Source organism: Alosa alosa, chromosome 16 (genome assembly GCF_017589495.1).
Source record: "Alosa alosa isolate M-15738 ecotype Scorff River chromosome 16, AALO_Geno_1.1, whole genome shotgun sequence".
Classification (NCBI taxonomy): Eukaryota; Metazoa; Chordata; class Actinopteri; order Clupeiformes; family Clupeidae; genus Alosa; species Alosa alosa.
Window position 1 is genome coordinate 18,900,426 of NC_063204.1, and position 24,395 is coordinate 18,924,820.

Here is a 24,395-nt window from a genome sequence, read left to right on the forward strand (position 1 = left end):
ATACATGTAAACATTTTAGATGTTTAAGTAGTAAAATGAAATGATATAATAGATTGGCTATTTCTTCTAAGAGCCCACCTAGTCAAAACATTTACATCTGTGCCCCATATGAACTCACCTTAGTTTAGGTTTGAGGAGTTGGTAAGGTTCTGTGTCAATCTGTCTATACTTAAATGTGCAGAGATGCTCACTCACTCACTCACTCACTCTCTCTCTCTCTCTCTCTCTCTCTCACACACACACACACAAACACACACACACAAATGTACACAACACACCAGGCCCCTTACAAGAATGCACATAATTACACTCATGCCATACAATTATTGAAGAGAGTACAGAATGCTGTGTTCAGAAGAACAAAAATCGTATCACAGTTTCAATTAAATAATGACTTAAGGTGTAATTAAATAACAATTTATTTAATAATAATAATAATAATAATAATAATAATAATAATAATTTTGTTTGTTCCTTGAAAAATATAAAGGGGCTTAATTCTTCCCACTCACAGTTGTGAAATTCCTCCCAGTCACTAGAGAAAACTGAAATCGTAGGCATTCTTGTATCACTGCTTATTTTGGAGAGTAGTATGCATCCCCACGGTGGCAGAGTTTCGGCTCCAAATAGATGAAAAGGCACCCATGTGAGAACATCTCGCTCTCCTCCCTTAAGGCAAAATAAATAAACTTATCTTCTCGCTATAAAAACTTGCTATTGAGCAAAAATGATAAAATATTCCTATCAGTTTCTTCATGTGTGTTGCATTAAATAACATAGGCCTATGTGTTAGGCTACAGCCACGGAGGTTTTTGCTCAACATGAAAAAACAGTTTGTTGAATTGTGACGCTGTCTTATCGGATATCACATCTATTCCATGAAAATGTTGAATGCTCTTTAATGCCTTGGTAGAAGATGCTAAACATCTACAAACTGATTATTTCCAGCAAATTAAATGATCTCTGATGACACCTGGTGGATGAAGAAGAATCTGCAGCAACGTAGATGGCAAGCCGAGGCTGGAATGCAAAATGTACACTAACAACCTATAAATTCCTAAACCTTGATGCAGTAAATGTCAGGGATAACAGTTATCACATTTAGGGATCATTTAAGTGATGAGCGCCTTTGCAATCATGTCAGTGATTAAATCGCATGCAACAAAGGTTTATAAATCGTGTGATAATTGTCACTGGATGATTACGGTTCCGACAGCGATTGTAGGCCTAAGCCTAAATTAATTTCTTGTCTATTGTGTCATTTCGTTAATCTGCCCACCATTTGTTTGAACTCGGAGATGTTCACACATGGAGCCTTGGCCCTCGGGGATACCTGAAAACATGGAAGTAATCACCACAGAGCAGAACATCGGGTTGAGTTCAAGACGGACGAAACGTGGCCAAGGTGATTCAACACTCGCTGTTGTTTGCGCAAGCGCTCTGAGGTTTGTTGTTTGGTTTCTTTTCCAGATTTATTCCGAGCCTGATGAAATCGATGTAAATTAAGGTTTCATGTCTTTTCAGCTTCTCATTCTTATTTTTCATCTGTAAATTAGTTTAGCTGCTGTGCTCACTGCCTTTTTTTTTATATGGCCGGTTTTGTAGGCCTCCATGATGGTGATAGCACATACAACAGAAAGAGAAAACTATTCTCTCCCCCCGACACTACACAATAGAGTCAGTGACCAGAAATAATGATTTAATTTATTTGTCGAAATAATCAGTTAGTTTCCATATCAGTCACACATAAGAAAGACATTAGCCTAATCCACAGATCAGATAAATTACAATTAGGCCTACATTTCAAAGTTGTCATCATTGTATGTGACCAAATCAAACACGGATGAAGGACTGATCAGTTCTTTATCAAAGCACTAGTGCATGAGTGCTGGCCATTTCATGTTACGCTCAAGCTGGCCAGTTCCACTGGTAGATCAGACACAACAGAGGACCCTGGGGAGAAAATGCCTATTCCAGGTGACGACTGCTCCTTCTGATTGGCCACATCATGTGCTTCCCTCGGTTTCTTGCTGTCTGAGACGCCAACACATTCCTCATCTGGAGCATTAGACAACAGTGCTGTGTCAGTATCTCCTCTGCCCATAGCCACACCTGGTACGCATGGCTCTCTTCATATTATGGAGGGTCCTAGGGGAAGACACTGAAGGACAGTTTGACATGGTGTCCATTCTCTCACCTTTCTTCTGGGCTTTTTGCTTACTGTCCAAAATCCTTCCCATCCTGCCCATGGAACACGTGCGATGAAGACTGGATGCTGGATTGCCTCTCTGTGGTCTTGGCAAGGGTGGCTGATTTTTAAGATGCTGGTTGCATTTTGCCAGCCGTGCGATAAGCATCTCCAGCCTGTGCTTCTCACAGGGAACTCGGGGAAGCATTTGACAAGCCTGCCCTTGGGGCACCACAGACATGCTGGTGGGTAAACATGAGGACTCTGTGTTGATCCCTAAGTCAAAGTGTGAGCAAAGATAGACAGAGGCTGGCCGCGACCCAGGCTTCATAGTGCTATGCCTCAAACTCCTGTTTAGGTTGATTGGACCCCGAGGAGCGTAGAGTGGACTCTGCAGGGCCACAGCGTGCAGCGGGCTGGGGTAGCGATAAACCTCTTCCCCCTGGTGGGAGCGCAAGTCCGAGCGGTACCTAGACTCCAGGACCACCTGGGGTTGCAGTACCTCTGACACATCCGGCCAGCGCGAGTCAGGGTACAGGCTGGCCACCAAGAAGAAGCTGTCCTGTGGGATGACCTCCTGATTCCTGTTGGCAGGGCCCTCATCTCTGACCTCCCTTTGCTGTTCAGCCCTCTTCATCATAATGGGCCTCAGAGTTCCACTAACCTCAGGGGCATACTGAGTGTACAGAGGGGCGAACGAGTTTGAGAGGAAACTGACATCCGCGTCTTCACTGCACACCTCACTCATGTCGTCCTCACAGAACCCAGAGCTGGCCCTGGAGCTGCTGTCGTCCCAAGCAGCAGCAGGCTGCACCCTTGGCCCTGGGCCTTCATCACTATGGCCTACACTATCTAGAAGAAGGTCCTCCGAGTAGTGCCTTGACCAGCTCTGAGCCGTTTCGCATCTCTCCAAGTCATCGAAGGCCTCCTCCGAAAGACTGCGGGTCAATCTCAGCCTAGATGAGTTCCCTTCCAGCCAATACTGGTAGGTTCCCAGTTGAGTGTCCTGTGAGTGTTTGGGCCTGCTGTTGCTGCTTCCCAGTGCCATCTCCACCATTTGCTTGTGCTTGGCTCTGAGGACCTCCAGTTCAAGGAGTCCAGCCAGGATGGCCTGAAACCGTTCACTCTTAGTCCTGGACTTGGTCAACACCATCGCTTCCGATTCTCTTCCAGCAGCTGTCAACATCTCTGGAGCCCCACGTTAGACTGTCTAGTAAACAGACAAGACTGAGTATGTTGTGCCTGCCAAAGGTACAACTGTATTTATACTGTTTTCGCCAACTATTACACCACAACTATTTGCATAGCCATAGGGGTAATCTTTTACTTAAACGGTTTATCTTTGGCTGCTGGGCTGGAGTTTCTACTGCTGATAAGATTTAATCCAACCTCTCTATCCTGAATCAGGTGATCATGACATGATCAAAGGAGAAATAAACAAAAGACAAGACAGTCAAAAAGAGCAGGGTTCAACACCTCATGATGTGAGTTTCACAGCAGTTGAAACAAAGATCAGGTTCATAAAGGCAAAAAGATATTTCTCCCAGCCTACAGCCAACTGATGCACATTATATTTCTAAATTTGTTTGCAATATGCTTGAGAGAGGGAGTTTAATTAACTACCATGTGAATATAGAAAACAAAGTTGAGGATTAACTCAGGATGTCATGCTGACACCTCATCAATATACTGAACTAAAATGATAATTGTAACAATTAAAAATGATGGCTGTCAATTAGAATAATTATAACATCAGGCTAACACATATTCATCAACAGCTGAAGGCCTTATAGGTTCTCACTGGAAAAATGGAATAAAAATCTCCTACTTGTCATATTTCCCTTGTGCAATATGTATCCTATTTCAGGCCTGTTGTTACAGATGGTAGAATTTGATGAAATGATTTAGCCTCTCCAGAGTCATTATTACTTCCAAGATGTGTAATGTGGATAATAATTATTAACTTAAATAACTTAATAAATTATTAAATTATTATATTCCCAAATTAAGGACACCCAGGAGGATTAGAAGGTTCACTCTATTGGGACAATACTCTATGCATTGATTAATACCATTCTAATGAACATTGTGTGATAGACACCCTAATATGTTTAGAGGAAATGATTAACACTCCCTGGGAAGTGTGAAACATCATGGGGGAGTAACATTATTAGGTGTTGGTGTCAGAGGCCCATTACTGCAGTTAGGGAACCATGTCAGGGAAACTGGTATGGCACAGCATCATTGTTGATCAGCTGATTGTAACCTGTAAACTTAAGGATATCACCAGAAACACAAGATGAATCTTCAGGCATATAATCAAAAAGCTCGGTCCAAAATTATGAAAAAAAAAGTGTTTTAAATATTTGCCTGTTAACCCTCACTTGGAATTAAAAGAACGTTTGTCTCTCACTCCCCACGATGGCCATACATGTTAACATTCTGTGAAAGACACTAATATGTATTCTATACGGCTGTATCACACCACATCACCACTGATGCTGTGATTCTTGTTACAGAGACACAATAGGATTAAAAAGTTGCATTTTCATATTAGATGGTTTTGGAATGTGTATACTTGCTTCCATTGTTTTGTATTATAAATGTATGTAAAATTTGTTAAATTAGAGTTAAACAACTTGCATTAACAACAACTAAAGCATGTCTAAATGAGCTATTGTATCAGGCCTGTATCTAGGTCTGAAATTAACTATCTATTGGTTACTAAAATAAAGTACCAGTTCATAAAGCACAACAGGGATTTAACTTATCTTATGCACAAAGAAAGGTGTCATCTTGTCCACAATTGACCATATAAAGGACATAACTTTACAGACAACCAGATCAAAATAAAGACCATAAGAGAGATCCAGATGATGTATCAGATAACCATCTTTATTTACAAATCTCAGGCTACAGTGTGAACACCTCAGGTCTCATGTGCCATCAGAGTCTACTATCGCCTGGCAGTAAAAAGCTTCAGCTTCATTCTTCTGTCTCAGACTCATCATCCTCCTGACTGATCTGGAAGTAGCGCAGTTCATAGGTCTCCTTATCTGAAGCCACCACTCGCAGCCAATCACGCAGGTTGTTCTTCTTCAAGTACTTCTTGGTGAGATACTTCAGGTACCTAAAAAATATGCAGATGTTTACGTAGCTGGTCCATCAGTGTGGATATTATGAAAATAATACATACAGAGCATACTAGATGAAATCTCACCTTTTAGAGAACTGCTTTTCCGATGTGACATTGATCTTATTCTTCAGGCGTGCAATCTGGACTACATTTTCCAGATTACCAGTTTTGCCATTGACCTTCACTCTCTCTTTCAGGAAGATCTCCTGTTAGGTACAAGGACAAATGACCACACTAGGGAAGATGGCCCTAGGCTTTCAACTAGGGAAGGGGACCCTAGTCAGCAGACCAGGTTAGTCATGTACCAATACACCTTCAATTCAATCTTAATTTATTTAAAGCCCTATGAATGTTTAAACAATTAAAACAGACACAGTATAACCACTTAATTCATGACAGCCATTCATAATATTAAACATCCAAAACAACTCACAAAATTAGCTGAGTCAAGGATCCCATCCTCAACTGGATGTGTGAGGTCAAGGGTGTATTTCCAAGAAGCTCCCTTCTTGCTCTTCTTGGTAGTCTTGACAATCTGTCTTTTCTGTGTAATTATGCACCAGTTAGTACAAACAATTCACGGAACTACACAACTATAACTCTGAAAGGCCATTTCTAATCCATATTTATTCATTCATGTCAGTTTCATACTACTCTTAACGGAAGAAATAGTTTCTATATCGTCTTTTCTATGATATCGATGATGGGCTACGTTATTCATTGTGATTTGACGTGGAATTGTGAATGTAACAGTAGCCTACAGCTACAGCAACACAGTAACAGATAACCTAGACAGACTACCACGTAACACGTGTTAGATATGGGCCGTCTTTCCTTATGGTGATTTATTCGCGTAAATTGGTGGTTCTTCGGGCCACAAGGTATGGCCACACATACACTATTACCATACGTCTAACTCCTCTGTACTTAGCAATAATCTCACGTCTGAATGTATTTATTACATAACAAAGTTGCCACAAGAGAATCTTACCGGGGCCATTTCAGCGAGAGGAGGGAGGAAAAGGAAGTTACGTTGTCAGAGGAGGCGCTTAATGCGCCAAAGAATAGGCTCGTTCGACTTCGTGCAGAGCTGCGCAAATCTAGCTGCACGTGATACATGTTGGACTTTTGCACAATGGATGCATTGTTAAATTCAACAAGCATCACGTTCAGCCAGATCCGTGCAGCGCTGTAGTCGAATGAGCCTATTTGGTGCGTTAAGCGCCTTCAATGACAACGTAGCTTCCTTTTTGGTAGCTAGATTTGTCGCCTTTGCTTCTCAGCATGCGTCAATGCCGCCTCCATCTTTCTCCAGTCATTTTGCGTTCTAAATCTGAATAAACTCCTGAGCAGCTCAAAAGATGCCGGACTGTTGTGCTGCATTTGGTTGTTCAAATAGAAGAAGTGCGAAAACTAAAGAGCAAGGTATAACATTTCACAGCTGAGAAGCTGTTTTTACAATATATATATCGATAGTTATTGGCCCCGATACGAAGTTAACTTATGCACTAGACGGGCTTTGACCAAACGCTAAGTTTTGATAGGTGAAGGGGGGTGGGGGGGTGAATGAAAAGTTATATTTATTTAAGTAATATATCCATAAAATGCTAGAAATTCGTCAACTGTTATACCGATGCATGTTTCTGTGATAAGTAATGTTAAGACTGTTTGATATTCTCCTTAATGTAGGCTAGTCTTACCATGTTATTGTTTTTATATTATTGATTGAATGGACATTATTGTTTATTATTGCTTTTTTCCCTGATTTTCATTGCTTATTTTATTAGGCTATTGATTGAATTGACATTGTTGTTTATTATTGCTATTCTCTTTATTATAGTTTGACCAACATTAATCTGTTCCCTGTTAAATTTTAAATATATTGTTTTTGTGTGTGTCACTTTGGACAAAGGCGCGCCTGCCAAATCCCATAACCATAACCATAGACTAAGCAGACATGGGCAGTAGCCTAGGCCTATTTTAATTAGATGTATTTAAAATACGTATTTAATTTAGTGTACTTTGTAATTTGTATTTTGCAGGATTGGAAAAAATCTAATGCAGTTTGTAACAAAATATGAGGGATTGTAAAGTATTTCAAATAATAAAATCTGTTATTTTTTTCTCAAATAAGCCACATTTCATCACTCAGTTCAATATACTAACCATGACAATAGGCTATGCTTATCATAGTTGCTTGATTGTCTTTTGGGCCCCTAAGGCACTTAATCCTAACCCTAACCATAACCTTGGACTAACCCTAGCACCAGGCAGAGCTGCCTTGAAGTCAATGGTGGGGGCCAAAAAAAACATAAATCATAGATTTGACATGAGGATCGATTTATGTAAGAGTGCAGTTTTCTCCACCAAGTTAATTAATTCCGTATATCGGGACACCTTACATGATGTTATTCTGTTTGTCCCCCATGTTGCCAGTCATGTATAGACAACAGACATGCATTTATAGCACACAAAGGGGTCATTTTATGTCAATTCAACCAGGGCCCACGCACTTAGGTCTCAAAAAATTCTGAAAAAATTACCAGGGGTACCTATGTTACCCAGGAGACACACTGTAAAATTACTCTTATGTAAGATCAATACTTTCCAAGATACAGCCAGTTTTACAGGGGGAGGGGGGTGTCGATTTTGTTTGGCTCTTTTTTTTGTCAAAGTTCACAAGCCCACAGCACAAGAACTAAACCATGTAGGAGGCTTAAATTTTGCATACTGGTACATAAATAGGAATAGTATATAGCAAAATCGTCACGTTTGGTCTGGATAATCCTGCATGGTCATAGCTGTCATAGCCTTCAGAAGACATATTTGTACTCAACATAGGCTCTTGATTTATTTTCCTTACTGAGATAAGTAGAAACACTCTCACAAAAAACAATGAACAGAAAATAAATTCCTTCAGGGTCTGAACAGCAGACCTTAGAAGTCTAAAAAAACATTTTGGTTCTCATTTTCAGAGCACCTAAACACCTTGGTGTTTATATACAAAGATTTTTTTTTAAAAAATGTCTTTATTCTCAATGATCTTTTCTTTTTAAAAACACCAATTTGACTTGTCTTATGCAAATTGACATCAATATGTTTTGTATAGAGCTACCACAGGTTACTCTATACAACCACAGGTGGCAGTGTGGTGACTCTATATAAAACATATTGATGTCAATGGGGCATTTTGCCCATGTTCAGGGTGGAAAATAAAAAATAAATATTTGAATAAGACAAGTCAAATTGGTGTTTTCAAAAAGAAGGGATCATTGAGAATAAGGAAAAACATATTTAAAAAATCTTTGTATATTCCCACAAGGTGTTTGGGTGCTCTGAAAATGATAACCAAAATGATTTTTCAGACTTGTGAGGTCTGCTGTTCAGACCCTGAAGGGATATATTTTCTGTTCATTGCTTTTTGTGAGAGTGTTTCTACTTATCTCAGTAAGGAAAATAAATCAAGAGCCTATGTTGAGTACAAATATAATAATAACATTTGTATCAACTTTGAGGGACAGCTATGACCATGCAAGATTATCCAGACCAAACGTGACTATTTTGCTACATACTATTCCTATTTATGTACCACCATGCAAAATTTGAGCCTCCTACATGGTTTAGTTCTTGCGCTGTGGGCTTGTGAACTTTGACAAAAAAAAGAGGCTGGACAAAATCGACACCCCCTCCCCCTGTAAAACTGGCTGTATCATGGAAAGTAATGATCTTACATAAGAGTAATTTTACAGTGTGTCTCCTGGGTAACATAGGTACACCTGGTAATTTTTTCAGAATTTTTTGAGACCTAAGTGCGTGGGCCCTGGTTGAACTGTCGTGGAATGACCCAAAGGGAAATGCAGTTCATTTTAATAAGAGGCTGACCTGTTTAATTTGTTGTACTAGCCTACTTTACTGGTTACGGAACATTATGGTGGATTTCCCTTGTTACAGTTGATTACACTGTTGCAAAGCCTGCTTGTTGTCAGTTCAATCATCGTTTACATTGATATGGGAGGGTGATTAGGCCTACATTTTTTTTTATCAGATTTACTTCATAGGAGCCCCAATGTACAATAGCCCCCTACCAGCCCATCAGAAAATAGTATTTCTTGTCTTGTATTTCTTGGGGATATACTACTCGCAACAAGTTATGGATATCTGGCTTTCGGGTGAAATTTAATGTTTCAGTAAGTACCGAAGGCAACAACATGAGACGTAATGCCAAAACTTTAACAAGGGGATATAATTTTGAGGTGAAACGGACGCTGTATTTTTTGTTGTAATAATTAGAATATTTTAAAATATCTTTCAACATATCTTTTAAAATATTTTTGTAATATCTTTTTTATATTTTTAAATATCTTTCTCCTAGAATAGCATGTCCCCATTTCCATGCAACTTTCTGAACTTTTTCACCATTTACATGTTTGCGTTACAAAAGTAAAGAGGGACTTTCTGTGTAGATTTCCAACTGACAAAGTCAGGCGCAAGGCATGGGCAGCAAAACTGAGAAGAGAGAATTTTACTCCAACACACTTCACCCTGCTCTGCAGCTGTCATTTTAAACCTGAGGATTTTGACATAACTGGACAGACGGTCCGTTTAAGGGAAGGAGTGATCCCATCCATTTTTAAGTTTCCTGATCAAGTTAGTGTCACAGCAATTTCTTATTTTATCTAATTTACTTTTCATTTTCTCTAGTCATGTGCAATGGCCACTGTTAACTCAAATATTTTTTGTAGAGGCCTAGTACACCCAGGACAACCAAGACATCACAAAAGGCAACTGTAGAATTTCCACATACACCGTCACAGTCACGTTCACCTGTCAGAGGACTTGAAGGACTCAACCTCAGTGAGGTGTCAATCTCAGTGAGTTAAATTTTGTTTTTGTTTTTAAACACCTTTGGTGGATGCTGGGCTGATGTTCAGGGTTGGGTAGTAATGGATTACATGTAATCTGTATTACGTAATCAGATTACAAAAATATAGTAACTATAATCAACCCAGATTACAATAAAAAAAATGTGTAATCAGAATATAGTTACATTGTTGGGGATTACTTGATTACATTTTATCATGCAAACAATGCAATTTCTTTATTTAAAGGCACTGTAACGGTGCGGCTGCCCGTTACGGCTACAGTTCATTTCATACGGGAGCTAAACACAAAGAACGGACAACGTGATTTACAAACACACTTTATTTGCACACACAAACACGAACGGCATCCAGCATGGTTGCAACGGCAACTGCAAAACACAAACGCATATTGGACAATATTAGTTAAGAGCCTCCTACTTTCAGGGTGGCCAACTGAAGGTTGAGGGAACACGGACATTCAGCAAACCTTTCATTGTTTCGGGCAATAGCACTTCCTGATCTGGGGACTGAGAAAAGACCCGACGGAAAGTTGCAAGGAACATTATAAGTTCGTGGACTGTGACGTACTGCACAAGCAGAGGTCAAGTGTGCAGGACAAGAGGGGTGCTTGGGACGTTCTGGTTATTTATACTATGTATTAGGTTATGAAATTATGTAATAGGATTGCCTTGTTATGAAACTGTGGGTTTTATGGTATGGAATGTATTTTTGGATATTTATATAGAGAAGGTGCATTTTGTTAGATTGTTGATTGATTGATTGTGCATTGGTTTAGTCTGCAGAGTTAAATTCTCTGGTGGGAATATGGTTGAGAGCAGTAGGAGGTAGAATGGTCTGAGGTGAGCAAGTGATTGCCCCTGTTTATAGACTTAAGAATCCTAACGCTTGAAACCTGGTCCTATGATTGAAAAGGATGGTCAAAGTTCATTTTGATATATTTTGAAAGTTTAGTGATTGATTTGTATTGTTTGGAGTTTGGTTTTTCTTTTGTTTTTCCGATTTCTCCAGACTGGTATGTGCTCAGCTTCCAAGGTGGAAATAAAAAATCCTTGCCTTTTTGAGAAACCTCAACACTGTCTCCTATTTCCATCACCGCAACGCCATACTGATCACAGGCACACTATGCAAAATTTTCACCTTTATGAAGCCAATTTGGTGGTAAACAAATTTGTAATAGGCGAATCGTTCACCTAGCATAGCTATACAGCATAGACGTAGCAAGTCCCTACCAAGAAAACCAGCCATGGAACTTCCAATAGCAGCGCCCTGCCAAATCTCATGAGAATCCTGAAACATTACAGTAGATATAGCCTAGCTCTTTGGATTTAGTTTTTCCCTGTTGTTAATCCTTCACCTCCACAACAAAAGCATTTGCATTGTGTACAGGGGGGATACGTCGCGAGAAGTTTGCTATTTACAATAGCAGAGTAACATAGAAATACATCGTGACTCTAGAGGGAGCTCTACACTCGCCAAAAATACCTAAACCTGCATAGTATACCTTTAAAGGGACCATATGCCGTTTTGGCGATTTCTTTGCTGTTTTCTCACTGTTTTCTGCAGAGCTCCCCCTACCGTTTCCTCTTTCCCTGTTCCTCCGACAACGGTTTACTCGCTTTCTGCTTCTTTTCGCTGACTCTGACTCTGTCCGAGAAACTCCATTGCTACCTTGTTCTAGCCAGTGCCTGGCGTGTGTGTAGTGCCGTGAAGCAATTTGTTACATTGCGAGAGTTTCCTGATCATCTTTACAAAGTTAGTGTCACAGCAATTTCTTATTTCATCTAATTTATTTTTCATTTTCTCTAGTCATGTGCAATGCCCACTGTTCATATTAACTCAAATATTTTCTGTAGCGGACTAGTACACCCAAGACAACCAAGACATCACAAAAGGCAACTGCAGAATTTCCACATCCACTGTCACGTTCACGTTCACCTGTCAGAGGACTTGAAGGACTCAACCTCAGTGAGGTGTCAATCTCAGTGAGTTAAATTTTGTTTTTGTTTTTAAAAACCTTTGGTGGATGCTGGGCTGATGTTCAGGGTTGGGTAGTAATGGATTACATGTAATCTGTATTACGTAATCAGATTACAAAAATATAGTAACTATAATCAACCCAGATTACAATAAAAAAAATTGTAATCAGATTATAGTTACATTGTTGGGGATTACTTGATTACATTTTATCATGCAAACAATGCAATTTCTTTATTTAAAGGCACACTATGCAAGATTTTCACCTGTACGAAGGCAATTTGATGGTAAACAAATTTTCAATAGGCAAATCGTTCATCTAGCATAGCTATACAGCATAGACGTAGCAAGTCCCTACCAAGAAAACCAGCCATGGAACTTCCAATAGCAGCGCCCCGCCAAATCTCATGAGAATCCTGAAACATTACCTTGTCAGTAGATATAGCCTAGCTCTTTGGATTTCGTTTTTCCCTGTTGTTAATCCTTCACCTCCACAACAAAAGCATTTGCATTGTGTACAGGGGGGATAAGTCGCGACAAGTTTGCTATTTACAATAGCAGAGTAACATAGAAATACATCATGACTCTAGAGGGAGCTCTACACTCGCCAAAAATACCTAAACCTGCATAGTATACCTTTAAAGGGACCCTGTGCAGTTTTGGCAATTTCTTCGCTGTTTTCTCACTGTTTTCTGCAGAGCTCCCCCTACCATTTCCTCTTTCCCTGTTCCTCCGACAATGGTTTACTCACTTTCTGCTTCTTTTCGCTGACTCTGACTCTGTCCGAGAAACTCCATTGCTGTTCTAGCTAGCCAGTGCCTGGCATGTATGTGTGTAGTGCCGAGAAGCTATTTGTTACATTGTGAGACCGCAAAACTTTGACTCTGAGGCTGGCGGACCAAAGTTGCAAGGCGGATTTTTTCACAGACGCTATGGGGAAGCGAGATGGCCACCATTCAACCCAGAAAAAGTCTTGTAACCATTCCAATCTAGCCATCAAGAAACCAAACTAAACACATACAATACAAACGGTCGAGCAAACACATTGTTCAAGAGACTATCAAACCACATTACAAAAACGAAGTTCACCCAAGGGTAGGCTACAATTCAACAGCAACAAAGCCAAATCGGTGTCCGTTTTGCAGTCTTCTTCGAAACTACAATCTGATTACATTTTCGAGGCGTGATGGGATACTTCCACTGAGTCACATCCGGATTTTCTCGGACCGGGAACAGAAAGTTGCATATTCGGTTTTTCGGTAGGGGGAAACGAAGCACCCACCAAACGACCCAGAAAGTGTTGTAGAACCATCAGAACGACTCTCAACCTGTATAATCAAGGTCATTTTTGCAAAAATTGTTGCATAGTGCTTCTTTAAGGTAAATTCAGATAAAAAAAAACGCTTAGTGCCCCTTCAATTTGACAAGCAGCCCATTCATTTGTCCATAGATGTAACTTGTCATCCAATTGCCTGTGTAGTTTCTTGACAAGAAAAAGGTTCAAATCAAAACCTAAAATGGAGGAGCCGTCTACATCAACCGATAGACTCATTCCAGTCTATCCCACAACTTTGAATTAAAGACCGTGGAAAATAAGAATGTGTGTTGTGTAAAAAGTCATCCTAATGTAGATTACATTACGTTTTGGGTAATCCTATTGATTGCTTTACTGATTACAAAAAATGCCATGTAATCTGTAGGCTAGTCAGTAATGGATTACACTTCAAAGTAAACTGACCCAACCCTGCTGAAGTTTATCAAAATCAGGAGACTTGGTTTGTTATTGAAATTTTAACTGTTGAAAATTTAAATGTTTTTCAGGATCATCAGTATGCCTTGGACCCACTTAAAGCAAAGCAGAAGTTAATTGAAGCTCAGGAGGAGCTAGTGAGATTACGACGGCACTTAAGAAATGCTAGGGACAGAGAAAGAAGACAGAAGAAGACAGTGAATGCCTTGTTAGAGGATAAAAAAAGGACACAAAGCTGCTAACAGAGGAACTACAGGAGAAGCTGGATTTCTGCTGTGGTTGGTTGACTTACTTGATACAGGCTCTGTAAAACAGAAGATTGTAACATTTACCTCTGGAAATGTTAACAAAATCAGTACACCTACCTGTTATTGTCACTTACAAAACCATTATTTTGTTTCTGTTTTGAATTATTTTAAAAAATAAAATAAATGTGCTAAATGCTGTAGGCCTGTTAGTAATAATTTTGTGAGAATGTTTTGCAACGTATTGCAACCATGCTGATCCACTACACTAGCCTGACGTAGTCATACTCAATTCTAGTCAGAGTATGAGTCTGATACTACTCCATTGGGACGTAATTATGGGGCGTGTTTCAACCAATACAGGAGGGGAACGCCTATGCACTCAATATAGACAATAGACCTAACCAACCAGAGCAACAAAATAGCTTACTGTGAGGTGTAGGAAGAAAACACACGAACCATCCTTCTTCTCCACAAATGCCTTAACATTGTTTTCTGGTCTTTTGTAAAAGTTAGTGCCGTCAATAACTCCTAGCCTACAACAGTCATTATCATTAGAGATTCATTAGAGAAATCTAAGAGATACGTAGTAGGGTAGGCTATTAGGTAAAAACTGATATAAGCCTATAGCCTATATCCCCTCCGTTTTTAAAAATAATTCTGTTATAACACTGATATGCTACAAACATGTTAAACAGCTGGATAAGGCTGTCGCAAATCCCTCGAACAGGTGGTCAATCAGAGATTTCAAATGAATGAGGGAACATGTCGCAATGCAACAGTGCTGTTTTCCCTTGATGAAAGTGAAACCACGAGTTTTCCCACATCTCAACTTTGGCCAAAGTTTTCAGAAATAATCGTTTTCAGTGATAAAACATCATTAAATAATATGCATTTTCCATATGGGGTCTTAAAAGCCATGTATCCTTCTAGGCACAGCGTTTTTGTTTCAAACATAAGTCTAATCTAAGTGTGCTCAGATGGCGCTGTTGCTCACCTGTCCATCATCGTAAAGCCCGATTTGATTGGTCCGCCCGATCTAGGGCGAGTATACTTGCTCCACAATGGAGCAATAGACCTCTCCAGAATAAGTCCCGCCTCCGTAACTTCCGTATCCATCCAACTTCCGGGCGTCGATTGTCTATGGGAAATAACATGGCATTTTGAATATCATACCGGTAAAACATCTGTAGGTAGAAGTAGAAAAAGCTGGTGGGCAGATTATTTACACTTCTGTTATCTAGTTTCCACTGGATTTTTTTGATAGCCGGTGCCGTTTAAGTAGTATACTATAGACTATACTACTTAAACGGCAATCAAAATCAAAAAAAATCCAGTGGAAACTAGATGGCAGAAGTGTGTAGGCCAATCTGCCCAGCAGCTTTTTCAACTTTGTCACCTACAGAGTTTGACAGGTAATGATCTTTCAAAACACCATGTTATTTCCCATAGACATTTGACTACCGAAGGTTGGATGGATACAGAAGTTAGGAGGCGGGACTTATTCTGGAGAGGTCTATGCCAGACCGAACTTCCCGACCTCAAATGTTGTGGGCGGGACTAAGTTGGGAATGGCACCCAGGCTACCACTACACATTGTTTAATATACAATTTGAAATCATTTAACATTCATTTGAAATAATATAGATAAAACTGCACGATAGCAAATAGCAATTCCACATGCATTGAGGAAATGTGTAAAAAGAGGTTGGCTATCCATTTCGAAGAATAGACTTAGGCCTAGCCTACGTAGGCATGTTCTATCATATTTATTTTCCTCCACATAAATGGTGTTGAATAATCAATTTAAATGTAGTTTACATAGAGCAATGTAGGCCATGCTTCTCATCGGTAAGTGTTGACATGGCGACTGTGTTGACATTTCACCAGCTTTAGCGGAGAAGGCGACATCTACCGGCATAGGCTACTTCATTTAATCAGCGTTAATATGCTGCTGCATAAAACCAGAGCCGGACAGTACATTTACTTGAGTACAGTACTTGAGTACAATTTTAAGGGATCTGTATTTTACTCGAGTATCATTTTTGGGGAGTACTCATGACTTTACTCAAGTACATTTGAGAGGCAAATATTGTACTCTTTACTCCACTACATTTCTATCCATAACCGTTAGTACCCATTACTTCTAAAAAAAAAAAGGAAAAAAGAAAATCTAGGAAACCCTCAATTTGTTGTTTCCCTCTCAAACGTGATTGGATTGTGCAGGCACCACTGATTGGGACAGCCTATCAGCAATCACCTTCAGCTTTCCGCCAAAGTCAACTCCATGGTCAGATTTAGATAAGACACAAAACCATGGACTTAAACAATGGATGAAGACGCAGCAGGTCCATCCCGAATGTGCCAACCCGCGGGCCCCACCTCACCAGACTATTTCAATTTTTCTGAACAAGTTAATGATAGTGTTCGCTTCAAGTGTTTCAATTACAAAATAGTATTTTGTATTTGAAATACATGTATTAGAAATACTGCCCATCCCTGGCAACATGGTAAAAAGATGAAAATGACTTGATTTTACTTTCAATTCCTTTTACATTCTCCAAGGTATTAACATTAACATTTTTCATAACTCCATGTAGGACGTTTCTGTACATAAATGTAAGCACTGTGGCAGTAGTAATGCCATATTTAGAAAATGTACTCTTGATACTCAAGTACTTTTAAAAACAAGTACTTCAGTACTTTTACTTAAGTAGACATCTGACTGTTAATGAGTAAAATTTAGCAAAGGGTATCTGTACTTTTACTGAAGTAATGAAGCTGTGTACTCTGTCCGCCTCTGCCTAAAACACGATAATGTCGTGTAGTGTTAATTTTGTCACCTATTTTTAATTTAGTCTTAGTCTTAGTCTTGTGACGAAATGTGCTTTTTAGTCTTTGTCATATTTAGTCATTCAAATATCATTTTTGTTAGTCAAGTTTTAATCGACTAAAAGTCTCGTCATTTTAGTCTAGTTTTAGTCAAAAGAAAACTAAAGGTATCTTAGTCTTAGTCAGTTTTAGTCAACACATTTTAGTCTTTTTTTTTTATAACAAATTATTTCTGATTACCATTTGAGTCAAATAGTGTTTCACACATCTCAATTTTCCAACAATATTGTGTGTCCACAGGGCTACTCGTCTGTTATAATTACTCATTCTGATTTTTTGTCAGTCAGTATGTTTACATGCACAGGTAAGTCGAGCTACAGTAGCTCGGCTGGGATTTGACCATAGACAGTAAAAGATTTGACTGGACCACTGTCATACTCGTAGACCAGTGTTTCTCAAAGTGTGGTCCGGGAATCACTGGTGGTCTGCAAGCTATCCCAAGTGGTCCGCGAGCAGACGTGGTAAAATATAATATAGATGAGTTGTTTGCAATATTGAACCAACTTGTTTGTAAAAACAGTTCTGCAACACTGTCTATGTAAGATATGCCAGTTTAAATCATACAGTATGAATCCACACAATAAGCAAAGTGCAAAGACAATAAGCAAGGTGGTTCAGTGAGTAGGCCTATAGTGTAGACTAATTATAGGCTACTGTTGAAGTAGGTCTAATCTTTTTTTTTTTTTTTAGCTAGGGTTAGTTAAGTGGTCCTGAAACTGAAAAAGTTTGAGAAACACTGTCGTAGACCAAAGTATTAATGTTTTACTCCGTCTCGCTAGATGGTGATATACGCCCAAACACAACACATTCCCCAAACAGACTCTCCATCTTAGCCATAGCTAACTTGCTAGCTTAACTTTCCATATTAGCTTACTTGCTAGCAAACTTTGCATCATCAGTCTAACTAGTTAAATAGTTGACATTACATGATGAACATTTTCGTATGGACATTCTGGTGGATGTTAATTTGTATGAGAGAAGCTTCAACTTCTGGGTATGTAGCATTGTGGCATAAAGCTTAGGTAGTTAGTTTGCTAACTCTGGCAGAAATCTCCAGTCTTCTTGTTCCATGTAGTTTAGGTGTTGCAGCCACAGGGTTGCAGCAACAGCACGTAGACTAGCCTACAGGAAAGCTGTTGCGTTTGAACTCATTCGAATATTTTGAAAACGTAACAGCTAGATATTCTGTCTTCTCATTTTGTAGACTAAAATGAAGAGAGATTTTATCTTAGTTTTTTATTTCATGCAAAACATTTTAGTCTCGCCTTTTTTTCGTCAACAATAATGCATCTTAAGATAGTCTTAGTCAGTGTTTCAGGACAATACTGCTGTCTCGTCATCGTCTCGTCTTAGTCATGAAAAAAAAGGTCGTTGACGAACATATTTCCTCTCGTCTCGTCTGACGAAATTAACACTAATGTCGTGCTGACATAACGCCGTTAAATTATAAAAACTCTTGCTGCCGTAATGTTTTTGTTTTTGGACCATAACTTTTGTTCAGGCCACAGGTCCTCTGGACAAACCTAAAGTTGCGATATGTTCTTATTGCTAAGACACTACATACTTTATAATGGCATTGCTAATCAAATGTAACTTTATGTGGAAGACATGCAGCTTCTTGATTTCATCTTCACTTTTTCAATCTGTCAATCAATAACAGGTTAATTTGGCATGCTTTCCGTTTAAGACAGAGGTCAGCACTGCACTTCATTCTGAGTGTACATGCACCCACAAAGGCTAAAGGAATGCATTGTAATTGTTATGCACAGACTGTTGCTGTGAGGAATAGAGCAGGGTAGAGACAGCCAGATGGATGACTCATCTTTACGCCACTGTGTCGGCAAGCCTGAGTTAGGCAATGCCGGGTGGGGCACAAACTGGCACCCAAGCTTCTGCAGAGCTCCAAGCTGACTCCACTGGACTGTACAACAGCTGCTAAGCTAGTTTTCCTCCTCTCTAAACTGTACATTCAATTGGAATGGGAACTGAACTTCTGTGGTACTAGGCGTTGCGACTCTTGACAGCTGTGGTCACTGGGGAGATCAACTGGAGTGTCCTTTTCATACCATCCGAGTAAAAATAGTGTATACATGTTCCAGGGCATTCCACGTTCATTCTTTGTCTTAGGTGTGGGGTACCTTGAGCACATCTATTTTAAGTGTAAATCATGTTTAAAAAACAAACTGGGAATTATAGCTAAATAAATTACTCTTGTAAAACATACTGTTCTAGATGCCTGTGAAACAGTAGGCTGAGGCACATATGGAACTTTACTGTTGGGGTCACATTTAGTCATTGGATCAAATTGAACATCTCCCACCAACAGCCTGATCACTCAGCATTTGGCTGAATGGCCAGCAGATCCAGACTTAAGAAAAAGTGAATTTCCAGGGCTCAATAAGAATCATATCAAATGCTTTACAATACAAATCTACTGGAAAAAGTAGTAAAACCCCATTCAACGCATGGAAGGACCTTGGGCACACCTCAAATGTACTTTCAGTAGAGAAAAACAAAAGTGGAACACTCAGTACAAGTAACCCAAAGTTCTAATAAATGCAGATCCATTTATGATTTACTAAACACATCTAACTACTAATTCTATAATATTACACAAATACAAGAGAATTGAGTTATTTCTAGTTTCTTTATTTTTGCCATCTCCAGTCAGGTAACAAAGGCCTCGAGTGAACAAAATAAATTTCCAACTTAAACCACACCACCCCTTAGAGCAGAGTCCCCTGAAAGAACCTTACTGAAAAAGAGTTGTTTACACAACGTTGAGAAGCCTACCTATTATAGGAGACAGATACAGGCTTCAACACTTTATTGTAGGTTGCCAATGACAGCCAAACAAGTTGGCGGCTATTGTGGTACAGAGGTATTCGCGCATGGCCATCACATCCCTTCAACTTCTATACAACACAGACTGGCATTTAGAAGATAAATCACTGAAGTTTCCTTTTTTCTTTGTGTTTATTCTTTAGTAATCTGAAATGTTTCTAGGTGGTATTCAAAGCCTGTTCTTAAGTGCTAACTTCCACCATCCCAGCATGTCACTTTAGGAAAGGCATTGATCTAGGGCAAATGACCTCAGCGCCTACACGCCAAAGACCATGCTAGGAAACGGTATGGCACCCAGAGATGGGAATATGAAATTTGGGCGGTCACCATAACTCCTCCTCTCCAACTCAAATTCATATCCCCCCCCCAAAAGGCATAGATTCTGCTCTTCATTCTAAGTAATATAAAAAAAATAATCATACAAAAACTGGATCCCATTATTTTCTGAACATTCAGGAATGTAAGTGGCAAGAACAACATCTCAAAGGCAAAACAAAGGAATGACCAAAGAAAATGTGAAATAAAAACTAGAATAAAATAATAAAAATGAAACCTCAGTGATTTGGCAGAATGCCAACCAATCCACGTGAAAAGTTGTTAAAAAGTCCAGCACAGTATTGGAAGGAGAAGAAAAAAAAATGAATTAATCACGACAAAATGGTTTGAGGTTGTTGGTGAAGGCCATAGCTTTGGTGACAATTAGAATAAAACCAATGTTATAGTGGATCATGTTGCAGCCCGAGCAGCCCAGTCCCTCTTCCTATTTGCTGTTCATGGCCTTGATGGCCACTGCAGCCTCCTCGCCCATGGCTGCCAGCACACTGACCTGTAGAGAAAAGAAAGGAAAGGCAGCTTGTGAGGTGAGGGGGGGTTCTTTACAGACAAATTTCATTCCTTAAGCTTAAGGTTTGTGCACATATATGTAGATACAATTCCCAGCTCAATTACAACCCCACTCTAAATGCAGCATCGCAACAGTATTGCTGACAAACCCAAAAAGCTAAACCTATGAAGCACAAAATAAGCATAAATCAAGAATTTGTATTGAAAGCCTACCACCTTGACACTTGATGACTCATGTACAGTCAAGCACTACTGGCACAAGTATGCATTTATTAACAAAGACATTGCACTGACCAGAACTAATGATGTTTTAAGAACTAATCTTAGTTACTATTACCATGAAATGAGAGCTAATGGATACATTAACTGATTACTTGGGACTAAGAGGTGGATTTTTGGCTTACTGTTTGAAAACATCCCATATAGATCAACAAGTTAGCACAAAGTAAACACAAAGTGGGATAATCCACAGGCTTGGCTTCACTGAAATCATTGAGGACCAGGACATTCCATCCTTTCACCAGATATACTACAAAGGCCCATTACTATTAAGTGCGAGAGAATGGGGCAAAAATCTCAATTCATACACTAGATTTGAGCTGTAATGGGTGTTTAAAAAGTTTGTGCTATTCCAAATTTAGTTTCCAGTTGTGGACATATTTTAAAGAATCAGCAAAACACCAGGAATGTTGACAGCACTCCAGTCTTGTCAGCTAATGTCCCATCCCACAGATGCACAACAGGATAGGCTTATAGGGCAGGCTTATGGGTCAGACTAAGATTACATCCACACTACTCTGTTTGAATCCAAAACACTTGCCCTTCAACTACACAACTCTGGCGTTAAACGCAACGATTTGAAAATGCTGTTGGCAAACATTGTGTTTTGATGTAGACAGCGAATCTGCAATCTGAAAGTTCATGTAGAAACCCATGTCCCCTTTCGAATTGAACCTAGTCTGACGTTTCTTGACTCCAAGACTCACTTCGACTTCCACTACTAACCTGCCAACTGTGGGTGCTACAGGGAGACTAAAATAAAAGCTTTACTAGCCTTGCTGTTCTTGGTAACACCTAAAGTGCAGATGAACTCTACATTTTACAATGCTGACAATTGCATTAATGGTCATACGATTTGTGTGAATGGATGCACAAAACATGAGTCAGGTGTCCACCGCCCCCTCGGACAACGGACAACATTCGTAAGTTGCAAGCGTGCCGTCTTGACGGTTAAACATTTAAAATGAAAGTGTTTAAAAACAGAAGTGTGGATGTAGCCTAAGGGAAGTCTTTGCACTCTGTCCACATTGTACAAAATAAAGGCCATGAACGTGTGGATTGTCCTCAAGACACCACACATTTTAACTGTTGCAAACTGTGGGAATTCCTAGTTCGCTACCTTCCAACACAACTTTAACTTCAAGTTATTACCATGATGTCCCCATATATATATATATATATATATATATATATATATATATATATATATATACACACACACATATATATATATATATATATATATATATATATATATATATATATATATATATATATATATATATATATACACACACACACACACACACACACATATATATACACACACACAGTCTATATGCATTAGGACTAGGGCATGCCAAGAGCAAAACATGCAGAGAATGAGGTTTTCACTCATTAACTCAAAAGGACTTAAAATAAGTCATCAACATAAAGACCAAAATAAAAGGGACCCAAAAACCTACCATAATCTCTTCACCATTCTCGCATTTGGTTTCAATTTCCTTTCCCAGATCACCATCAGGCAAACGGAGGTCCTCACGCACCTCACCGTTGTCCATCAGCAGGGACAGGAAGCCGTCTGTGATAGAGAGCAGCTGCAGGGGAGGAAGAGAGTGAATACACCTTCAAGTGAAGCTGCAGACCTCAGAGGTCCTGGAACATCAAAATGCAAAAGGTTCATAAACTGAAACTAAACCCATGGACTGCAGAGGGTAGAGGTCTAACTGCTTTTGAAATGGGCTGAAAATGTATGCTTTTTGTTAATTGACAAAATCAATAGTTCAGTCTTGCACAACAAACCCAGGGTATATAAAACTGTACAAACATTTTTTGAGAACCAACCTGGAAGTCATTTCTCTTGATGTTGGGCACGTCCATGTTGTGGGTGGAGGGGCAAATATCTTCATATTTCTTTCCGTTGAAAATATCAATACCAACCATGTGAACCTATTAAAAAGGAAGAAATACTACATTAGCACATTTAAAGTAAATTTCATTACGCAAAAAAAAGACTCATAAAAATGCAACTTGTAGTAAAAACCAATATCCAACCCCTGATTTGACATGCATTTTACCTTTGCGTGACCATGCTTGCCAGTTTTGGAGGTGGACATCTCAACAATCTTGCAAGGGCGTCCCTTTAGCACCACAAAGCCGTTCTTACGCAGAGCACTGCACTGCTGGGGATAGGTGACAGAAGCCCCAGCATCGCCAGTTGTGAAATCAAGATCTGGGTCGGACATTATGGGGTTGTTTTGATGAACTGGAAAAAATAAGGAAATGTGTGAGGAAGAGCGTAATGGTTTGCCATCAACTGTAAAAACACAATGAACATAATGTTGTGTACAGTGGCTTTAGTCGTTTTAGGCATCTTGGTTAAAGGGAAAATGTCAAGTTAATCATGACCAACACAAAACGAGTTTGAGTGTGGGGCTCGATCAGAAACGGTTAAATAAACACTTGGTCAAAGTGTGAAGAAATGAAAACATGTTTGCAATTTGTCCACGTGTCCCCGTTTTGCCCGAGATTTTGGGTAGGGAAGCGGAAACTTGTCCTTCTCCCTAACCTGCCGCATCATGACTCAATTTTAACCAGGAACCGCACACTTGACATGTGTCAACACAAACTACCATCGTGAACTATATTGAAGCCGCAGCAACGGGCGATTTAAGTCCAAATGAAAACGTGATCACACTGTTCCTAGTAAACTTATATATATATATATTTATTTATTTTTTTTGCTATGGCATAACCCATCAGCGCATGTTAGGCAGGACACGATAGGCCAAGAGTGGCCGTAAAACTCACTGATGAAGAAAAACGCGTTGATAAATTAAAATAAAAAATGATCAGTTATAGCTCTATTACAAGTTACGTTGAAGCACTAGCAGCTATATTTGTGACCAGTAAATCAACTAATTGAGTATCCACTGACTGCACTCATCACCAGCTAAATAGCTTGCGTTACTCAGTGAAGGAGCTAACGTTAGGTGGCAATTCAAACCTGCTAACTTAGAGTTCGGCTATTTGCAAACACCGAAAGACACGCTAGAATTGGCCTTTTAATTTCTTTTATCGGACAGATTAACACATGCCACTATGTAGAGTGAATACAATTGAAATAATGTTTCGAGAATAACAGTTTGTCATTTCACAGAAATTACGATTACTGTAGCAGCTAGCGGGCTAGTCCCCAAAACCATCGCGACATGGTCGGCTAAGTGAAATTAGCTACAGCTAGCCAGCTTGGCTAATGTTAGTTTACGGTCCTTGAACATGCGCTACGCAAGACACCAAATAGACTACTCCATTCAATGTAGAACTAAAGTAAAGAATAGTTTGGTGTTATACTACAAAC

The 24,395-nt window shown here is 39.4% G+C and overlaps 3 protein-coding genes across 3 annotated transcripts; 1 reads left to right on the top strand and 2 right to left on the bottom strand.

The window, feature by feature from the left end:
- Positions 1–5,062: 5,062 nt before the first annotated feature.
- Positions 5,063–6,406, bottom strand: rpl22l1 (ribosomal protein L22-like 1). The gene is made up of 4 exons (XM_048267075.1): positions 6,316–6,406; positions 5,758–5,868; positions 5,409–5,530; positions 5,063–5,318 (listed from the first exon to the last, which is right to left on the bottom strand). Exons 1-4 carry the CDS (start codon positions 6,322–6,324, stop codon positions 5,174–5,176), a joined length of 387 nt encoding a protein of 128 aa, XP_048123032.1. The 5' UTR covers positions 6,325–6,406; the 3' UTR covers positions 5,063–5,173.
- Positions 6,407–9,117: 2,711 nt separating this feature from the next.
- On the top strand, positions 9,118–14,372 carry LOC125309953 (THAP domain-containing protein 2-like). Its single transcript, XM_048267074.1, has 4 exons — positions 9,118–9,971; positions 10,067–10,195; positions 12,061–12,189; positions 14,003–14,372. The coding sequence occupies exons 1-4, from the start codon at positions 9,717–9,719 to the stop codon at positions 14,171–14,173; spliced, it is 684 nt and encodes a 227-aa protein (XP_048123031.1). The 5' UTR covers positions 9,118–9,716; the 3' UTR covers positions 14,174–14,372.
- Positions 14,373–19,696: 5,324 nt separating this feature from the next.
- On the bottom strand, positions 19,697–23,300 carry eif5a (eukaryotic translation initiation factor 5A). The gene is made up of 4 exons (XM_048266815.1): positions 23,113–23,300; positions 22,880–22,984; positions 22,501–22,632; positions 19,697–20,738 (listed from the first exon to the last, which is right to left on the bottom strand). The coding sequence occupies exons 1-4, from the start codon at positions 23,278–23,280 to the stop codon at positions 20,673–20,675; spliced, it is 471 nt and encodes a 156-aa protein (XP_048122772.1). The 5' UTR covers positions 23,281–23,300; the 3' UTR covers positions 19,697–20,672.
- Positions 23,301–24,395: the final 1,095 nt, after the last annotated feature.